Genomic DNA, 8,967 nt, shown 5'->3' with positions numbered 1-8,967 from the left:
TCTCTGCATTTGCTTCTTGCTAATATTGATTTCTATTTTGTGTGTTCTCAGCGACTGTTTTGGCTAGGAAGTCAACATCCTCATTCCTTTTGATTCCGGGGGGCACTTCCTGCGCTGCATTATAACGTTTGTAGACAGGATGCAGAGGAGGAGCTTGGACATGTGGACCAGTCGGTATCAAACGGCGAGTCACAAGACGGCTTTTCATATACATACATCAAAAGGCTGGGCACTGAAAAGAGAAAAGGAAAGAAAATAATCGTACAAGTGTAACATGTTTCTCCATTCAGTAGAGCTGAATTCTCAAAGTCATTCCCAAAGACTGGGTCTTTTTCAGATTACATATGACTTAATTTCATCTTTAAAAATTGGGTCCCCATGGTGAGAGGTTTGTCAGGTCACTAGATCTAGATAAACTACACTGAACATCTTGTCCTCAGTGACCATGTGGATAGCTGAGAGACACTCTTTTACACTTTGCTTCAAGTCGTTAAAAGCCATGGGGAAAAAACAACAACAAAGTTCCAGTTTATCAGGTTTACGCACAAAGGGGAATAACTTAAGCTTAAGTCAGAACTCTATTTGTGGAAAATTTATGATCACATCAGTTAAAATCCTCTTCAACGCTCTGACAGGTGTTAATTACTTAAACTGTGTGTCAAGGCCAAGACAAGTAGAGATTAAATCGTTACTCACCTGTGCAATAATTATGTGCCACCGCACTATCATGTTACCTTCTGTGGTGAAAGGTGTATATGTCCTCTTTTATATGCTCACCTTAATCTTGTTTTGTTGCTTTTCCATTCCTATTTTAAATTTACCGGCGTTTACTCATGAATGAAGTCAAGGTTGATCTAATCTAAACTCATCTTCCATGGCCCCAACAATCACAAGAGCATCTTTACAGTCTGAGCCAATCAACAGTCAGCTTGATGTTATGTTTTCATTTAATCACCATTTTCATCATTAACTTCACAAACATCAACAGGAAGTCACAGGGTCACATTGGATTTTCACACGCACACACAAAAAATAAAAAAGCCTTTCCACCTTTCAGCCAATCAGGTTAGAGATCAGGTTCAGAGAAAACAGCCAATCAGCTTCATCTAAGATGAAGCTGATTGACTAAAGTCTTGAATCTAACGTAAAACCTGTTGCTTGATTCTCTGTCCTGACAAAGATACAGTGACGTGTTAAAGATTTAACAAAAACAAACAAATATTAATTTTGATATTTAGATCTGTAAACATCAACACAGTAACACAACATTTATTTAAGCTCGGAACAGGAAAACGCTTCCACAATAAATATTTGTCTCGTATTTGGTCACTCGTGTTGCCAACATCCATGTCTTCCGTTTTGCTCCGCCCCCCCTTCCATCTGGAACCCTCCCAGGTACCTCATGGCCACTCCCCCTGCCCCCCCTCAGCCAGCCACGCGGTAGTTAGCGTGGAACTCCGGGTGGATGTCGCAGACGCGTCGCAGCAGTTCACCCAGCACCGCCTCCCGGTTACCGCGGTAACTCGCCTGGATACGACCCATACGCTCTGCTGTGTCACGGTCGACCTCCACCGCGCTGTTACCATGGGAACCAAGGGCCTGTTGGGGTAAGGGCAAAGAAAAAAATTTTTTTTAACAATATATTCATAGATTAAAAGGTAAATGTGAGGTTTGATGTATTTTAAATTATAATTATTATTATTATTATTATTATGAAGTCTGTAATTATTCATCACATAATGATGGAAACTTACAGCAGCCTCCTTGGTCTTGAACTCCTTCTCTCTCTGCAGACGATACTGCTCGATCTCAGCCTGTGCTTCCTCCTTCGCCTGCTTCAGACGCCGGTTCTTACCTGAGGAAACAGTGCACAGGAAGTTAGACACAATTAAACAAAGCCTCAGTGTGTTTTTGCTGACATTTTTATTTTTTTTTTAACCTCTTTAGAAACTTTTCTGACATAAACACTGACTTGTCAGGACCAGTAGGGGGGAAAAACATTCACATGGTTTCTACAAGTTAAATGTAACACATTTTAATCTACGTAATGCTCCAAGGAGAGGCAGAAGTGGTAAAGAGACTCGGGCCTTGTCTACATGGAAACAGTACTTTCTTTTTCTTTTTTTTTTTTTTCCCACAAAACACAGCATTGTACAAAGTACAAATACTTTGTTACTGTACTTTAATTTGTTATTAATATTTCTAAAATCTTTTACTCCACTACAGTTCCCCTATCTTTACAAAATAATAATGAGTTGGTATTATGGTCTGTATTTATCTAGAGCAGGGGTCTCAGCAGGGCCCGGGGGCCCTCCAATCGATTTCATGTGGCCCTCCAAACAATATCAAGTTGTAACAAGTCATTTCTATATGTTTTATTTTTAAATGAATAGATACATTTTGCATCATAAATGTTTTTTTTAATGGTTGCATATTAAAACAACCACTTATTTTGAAATCATCTAATCCAATCCGATTTTATTTGTAAAGCACTTTAAAACAAACACAGTGGACCAAGTGCTGTACAGAATAATGGATAAAAGACAGAAGAAGTAAAAGACAGAAAAGCTCACACGAGGCAATAGAAAATTAATACGGCATATTGATGATATGAGCTCATAATGTCCACCGCAACTGTTGCTTCATTTGAGTTTGAGACCCCTGATAAAGAGCATTTCTAGTCTTGATGAGCTTCTTTACACGACAGTTTTCACCCATTCACACGCTTCAGCATGAGATTAAGTGTCTTGCTCAAGGACACAGACTAGCAGAGCCAGGAATTTAACCCACAGCCTTCCAGTTGGAAGACAACTCTCCCTACCACTGAGTCACCATCAGGAAATGACTTTGATACGCAAGTACAGTAAATTTCATATACTGTAAGACTTTGACTAAATAATATTCTAAATATATCCTCACAAAGGATGTAAAACCAGCATCTCTCTGAGTGTGTGTGTCTACACACCTGTGATTCAATCCTCTGACTAATCTCCATTCATTCCGAGTCTTGATCACATGATGAGATCATGTGACGTTCACAACATCAGAAGAGGAACCAAAACAATGACATTTATTAAACATTTAAAGCACACTGACATTAATCAATGATTAGGTGTTGGTGTGTTACTAACGGGTCACTCTTAATCTTTAATAAAATAAAAAATATGATCAATAAGTGAAGAGAAGGAAACGAGAGTTTGAGTCAATGAACAACCAGACGCCATCTTCTTTTTCTTCTTCTTCTTCTTCTTCTTCTTCTCCTTCGTGATAACGTCTTACACTGACCATCAGACTAACAGCAGAGCTGGTTCTACTGTAGACCCGGGTCCGCTTTGGATCTGGTCAGAATCAAATGGGACACACCGTGCGCTGCTCAGCCACTAACAGGTGCTAACAGGCTAACGGGCCTCCGCGAACCCCGAGGCCGACTGTCATACTCACGTTTACGGGCTTCCGCCACCTTTTCGGCCGCTCTCTTCTCGGCCTGCAGCAACTGCTGGATACCCTGAGACTGACTCGCCATAGCGTGGACAGGAGCTGCGCTCTGCGGCTGAAAGGGGACTGGTTCACCGAGACGAAGGTCGACTGAGAGATTCGACTCCTGCGACAGCTGTCAGCTGATGATACGTCACGCTGCGGAGTGGTCACATGACTTCATCACGCGCGAGGGGGCGAGTCTACTGTCCTTTAAACTTCTTCACAGACATTCCAAAAAAGTCTACCGAAGAATCTTTTGTAATGAACTTGATCATTATTATAATTTTTAGTTCATCATCTAAACCATCATTGTTTGAACATTTGATCTATGCTTTTATTTCGAAGTGAGAGTCGTTCTGTTTGCGCGAATGGCTTCCTGTTTGTCTTTTAAAGGGGTCATACGTCAAATATGTAAAGCATGCAAAAATATTCAAAATTGCAGCCATTCGCTTTCAAAACACGCAGGTAAGGTCGGAAAGTCATACACGTATATCCATTGTTACGTTGTGTTCATACTTTTACTTTTTACAAATGTACATTTAAGAGTAAAAGTAGCAGAGCAATTTAACGACTTGAGTGGCAGCCATTTTGGAATCCTATGCTGGGGTTTATGAGGTTGCTCTGACGTTCTGAGTTGGGCGATATGTTCCTTCAACAGGAAATTCCAAGACAACTGGAACGCAATGTTACATACCTCCATGTGTCTTTTGTCTCAGTATCGACATTACGCAATACTTCCTGTAGAGGGCAGTGTCAAGTTTCAAGTTGCAGGCATCAACAAACATGACGACCATTGAAAAGGTTATTCTATTGAGCTTGAGCAGATTTTGTGATGGAGGAATATTACTTATTGGCAATGGCGTCTTTGCACTAGGGGCATGGCCCCACCAGAGGGCGCTGCTGTGCAGGGGGGATTATAAGCTTTTGTAAGTTTTCTTGTCTCAAAAATGTTGTTGAGCACAAGTTAATAATAAATTCAACTTTGTCCCCAATTAAATTTTCGCAGTTTTCATTTGATGAACGCAATTTCCTCTGTAGACACTTTATAGTTGTGTGTGAATATTTTGTTGAGCCTGTTTCCGCTCAGTGGGACACAGGCGAGATAGCCCTGCGCCTGCAGTATTGTGGACTGGTGAACTACTACGTGTGCATGCTCGTGTACACCACACACTTCAGTTTCGGCAATAGGGCCTGAAGTTCAGGGCCCCAGAGCATACATTATCTGTTATAGCAAGGCATAAAGCCATTTTCAGCCTTGATTGAATAGATATGTGATGCGGTGATTGATAGTCTCTTGCTCCAATTACTAAATAGACTAGACTATAATTTCTGTTTTCTCGAGATCTCAAATTAATTATCTTGTTAGCAAGTCAATTCATCTTTATGCAAATGGTCTATTGCTTTCTATGTGACAGACAATTGGCAACTATGTCTCACTGGTTAGGTCCCTGAACATTGGTGCGCCCCAGGGCTGCATTTGATCACCTCTTCTGTACTCTATGCACACATTTTTGCCGTTCATACTCTGACTCTGTACTGTTATTTAGGTTTGCAGATGACACCAATAACATTGAAACTGTTTACTGCAGTGAAGTAGAGGAGCTACTAAGGTGGTGTGAGAACAACAACCTCATCCTTAACATCTCTAAAACTACAGAGCTGGTTGTTGATTTCAGAAAGAAGACCTTCCCCAGGGACACACGGTGGTGTAGTGGTTAGCACTCTCGCCTTGCAGCGAAAAGACCCGGGTTCGAGCCCCGGTTGGAACAAGGGCCTTTCTGCATGGAGTTTGCATGTTCTCCCCGTGTGTGCGTGGGTTCTCTCCGGGTTCTCCGGCTTCCTCCCACAGTCCAAAAACATGCAATGTGGGGATTAGGTAAATTGGACACTCTAAATTGACCATAGGAGTGAGTGTGAGAGTGAATGGTTGTTTGTCTCTATCTGTGTGTGGCCCTGCGATGGACTGGCGAACTGTCCAGGGTGTACCCTATCGCCCGATGTAGCTGAGATTGGCACAGCACCCCCCGCGACCCTCTGGTGGAGGATAAAGTGGTTAGATGATGACTGACTGACTGACTGACCTTCCCCCTTCTCCCTCTCTCCATCAATGGAGAAGCAGTTGAGACAGTCACTCTCAACTCAACTCAACTCAACTTTATAAAGCGCTTTAAGCAGCCGTAGCTGAGATAAAGTGCTGTACATGAAAAGAAATAAAACAAAAAGTAAAGCAATAAAAATACTAAAACAATAAAAACAATAAAACAATACAAATATTAGAGAAATAAAAACAATAAAACACTAAAAACAAGAGCAGAGTCTCATGCTGAGTTGAAAGCCAAGGAATAAAAATGGGTTTTAAGATGAGTTGGACAGTGAGGGGGCTTGTCTGATGTGGAGCGGGAGGATGTTCCAAAGTTTCGGACCGGCAATGGAAAAAGCTCCTTTAAGTTCCATCCATTAATCCCTATCATGGGAGCTCAATACCATCTTATAATCACACAACCTCACAAGATAAGACTCGGCTGGAGAGCTTCTAAGATCATCGGTTGCGCCAGACTTCCCTCACTTCCCTCACGCACATCACTTTGCTCATCAAGACTCATCAGAAAGGCCAACAAAATCATAGCAGACCACTCTCACCCAGCACACCACCTCTTTAATCTCCTCCCATCAGGCAGTAGATACAGAAGCATTAAAGGCACCACCCTGTTATTCATTATTGTTTGTTAGTTAATATCAACCTCTGTATTGTTCACAACTAATTCAGTAAAGGCATGAAGTGATGTTAACCATTGTAGAAGCAGTCACATGTAAGCTCCTGGAGTGCTGTGCAAAAAGTCTATTAGATTTGTTGTATTAGTATAGTATAATGACTATATACAGTATAATTATTTATCACTTAATTGGATCATGATGCATTGGAACAGGTAAAACAATGGGACAAAAACATGTACATGTGAGCCTGTTTCCATGCTCGGATGTGTCTGTCACCTTGTGCTTTGTCACCTTTTCATTTATCAGAGACCTCTAACCTTAAAGCCCCATATCTAACCGGAAGCGACGTTTCCACAGTGCTGAGTCACCTGAACCAGACCGGAAGCAAAACAAAGCGCGACGCGCATGTGCGGCATCGGCCACAGGTTGTGTCATCACCGTGAGAGATAAGTGAATAAAGTTACCTCTGATGAAAAGAAACCAACAAAAAACACTTATCTGATAAATCATGGAAAACTGAGCACGTGTGTGTGACAACACATGACAGACTCTCCCTGACTTTGTCACTTCCCCCCTCCGACCATTCACACGCCGCGTTAGCGTAGCCGCGCGTCTGTGTCAGGACTTTCCCGCTTCCTCTTCAGCTCCAGTTCACCGACATAATAGTGAGACGTGAAGATCATGGGAGCCGCGGTCGCTTTGACAGAGGGAGACGAGCTGAAGTCTCCTCCGACGCCGCCGCAGCCGCTGTATTCTCGTCTTTGTGCTCGTGCGGCTAATGTTCTTCCGCGCTTACGCTCATGTGCACATGTCGTACCGCTTGTGTTTGTGACGCTGAAACGCTCGCGGCTTTATCAAGACGGATGATGTATCGCTAAGGAACCGCTGCTGCTGCTGGTTTGTGAAGAAATGGAACAATATTGAAAGTGATTAATCATGAAGGGACAGCAGTCAAACACGTGTGTGTGTGTGTGTGTGTGTGTGTGTGTGTGTGTGTGAGAACCTCTGTGGAACTCTCCTGAACACAAGCCGCTCATTTTCTACCTCATTTATCACAACCTCGATCCAGAACCTTCCTCGTGCCACAGGGATCGTTGGTTTATTACGTAACATTTGTGTAACAACTACATGATGATTTAAATACATTCATAGTCAAATAGAGCGCCCCCTGGATGTATGACGCCAAGTTAACTCCTCAAACTCACCGTGACTCAAGCTCTCAGTTCAACATGCGCTGCTGTTAGCATAAATGTGGTTTTTACCTGTTGTTGTGTGTTTTGTTTTGTTTTGTGTTAGCAGTTATTGTGGGTTATAGATTAGCTTGCTAGTTAGCAAACGTAGCTACAATGCTTATGTTAACTGGTTAATAACCTGGTTAGCGTATGAAAACTGTGTCTTTAATAACCTAAAATACAGCAAACATACTGATATGTTTATCATGTAAGCGCTATAGATTAGCTTGCTATAGTTAGCAAACACAGCTAAAATACTAACATTAACAATGTTATAACCTGTTTGTCTGTTCACATGTTACTGTGGTTTCAATGTATGAACTGTAGCCTAATACTTTCTGTGCTATAAATTAGCTCGCTAGTTAGCAAACACAGTTACAGTGGTTACAGGTTAGGGTTATAGCTTGCTAGTAAATCCAGCTCGCTAGCCACCTAATGACCCAGTGCTACTGGAGTCTGTGCACATGTTGCTACTGTGTTGTTGTGTATAAAATATCACTAGTTAGCAAACACAGCTACAGTGCTTACATTTCATTATTTAGTGAGTAACCTGGTAAGCCAAGATGTTTGAAAACTGTGTCTTTAAGTCTTTCATGTATACTACTTGTGTAGTATACATACTTTCTGATATAGGTGAAACTAAATGAAGGATTTCAAACCTTTAAATTTCCTGACAGAGGAACGGATCAACAACTCCTGTGTGCTGTGATGTTAAATCGCTGGTTTTCTCTATGGAGTTTGGTGTGGGTGAGTGAGCGGTTTACAAAGCAGCACAAACTTAAGTTTCCTGTTAAAACGGAGGCGTTCGCTGCCTGGCATCGCTTACATTTGTCTATATTGAGCTTAATTGCGTCTTTTTTGAGGAAGCGTTGTTGAGGTGCAGTCACAGCGGGGGAAGTGAAGGTGGATGTTTTGTGTGTGATGTTAATGGACAAATGACAGGTATAGTGTGGTCACAGTAAATAAAAAAGCACTGTGACCTGAAGACAGAATGAAAAGAGGATTTTGAAAACATGAATCATCCTCCCTGTGCTTTTTATGTCCACAACAATCAATAACTCACTCACTCTGTAGTGCTGTGTGTGTGTGTGTGTGTGTGGACACACTGGCAGAAGAAGAAGCAATGACTTTTAATATCCCTTTATCATCACCACAATATGTCCATGTGGGCGCCAGACGCTGGCACAGGAAATACACAGGGTGATGCTATCGACTGTGTCACTGTCACTGCCGACGACATCTGTGAACTTCCTGTGGCAGAAAGTGACACGGGCGCCGCTCACGTTGTAAATCTTCAGGCTTCCAATCCCGAGTTTATTCTTGCAACCGGAGAATTATGTCCAATGTTTTTTATGTTTGGTTTACCTGGTCACAAGGTGGAGTAGTGGCGTAGCAGTGTATGAAGTTTTCATGTTGGGTTTTGTCCGAGTTCTCCTGGTTCTCTGGGTTCTCCGGGTTTTCTGGGTTCTTTTCTGGGCGACTTTTGTAAGTCGCTTTGGATAAAAGCGTCTGCTAAATGACATGTAATGTAACATGTAATGTT

The 8,967-nt window shown here is 42.0% G+C and overlaps 1 protein-coding gene across 1 annotated transcript; it reads right to left on the bottom strand.

Moving 5' to 3' along the window:
- Nucleotides 1–1,008: 1,008 nt before the first annotated feature.
- Nucleotides 1,009–3,643, bottom strand: atp6v1g1 (ATPase H+ transporting V1 subunit G1). The gene is made up of 3 exons (XM_044012156.1): nt 3,442–3,643; nt 1,755–1,855; nt 1,009–1,599 (listed from the first exon to the last, which is right to left on the bottom strand). The coding sequence occupies exons 1-3, from the start codon at nt 3,521–3,523 to the stop codon at nt 1,426–1,428; spliced, it is 357 nt and encodes a 118-aa protein (XP_043868091.1). The 5' UTR covers nt 3,524–3,643; the 3' UTR covers nt 1,009–1,425.
- Nucleotides 3,644–8,967: the final 5,324 nt, after the last annotated feature.

The sequence above is a fragment of the Solea senegalensis genome, linkage group LG21 (assembly GCF_019176455.1).
Source record: "Solea senegalensis isolate Sse05_10M linkage group LG21, IFAPA_SoseM_1, whole genome shotgun sequence".
Taxonomy (NCBI): Eukaryota; Metazoa; Chordata; class Actinopteri; order Pleuronectiformes; family Soleidae; genus Solea; species Solea senegalensis.
This window is presented reverse-complemented; position numbering and strand designations above follow the sequence as displayed.

Coding starts and splice junctions, on each gene's coding strand:
- atp6v1g1 (XM_044012156.1), bottom strand. CDS start 3,523: ATGGCGAGTCAGTCTCAGGGTATCCAGCAGTTGCTGCAGGCCGAGAAG. Junction 1,856..3,441: donor GGTGGCGGAAGCCCGTAAAC/GTGAGTATGACA, acceptor CTGTTTCCTCAG/GTAAGAACCGGCGTCTGAAG. Junction 1,600..1,754: donor TCAAGACCAAGGAGGCTGCT/GTAAGTTTCCAT, acceptor TTACCCCAACAG/GCCCTTGGTTCCCATGGTAA.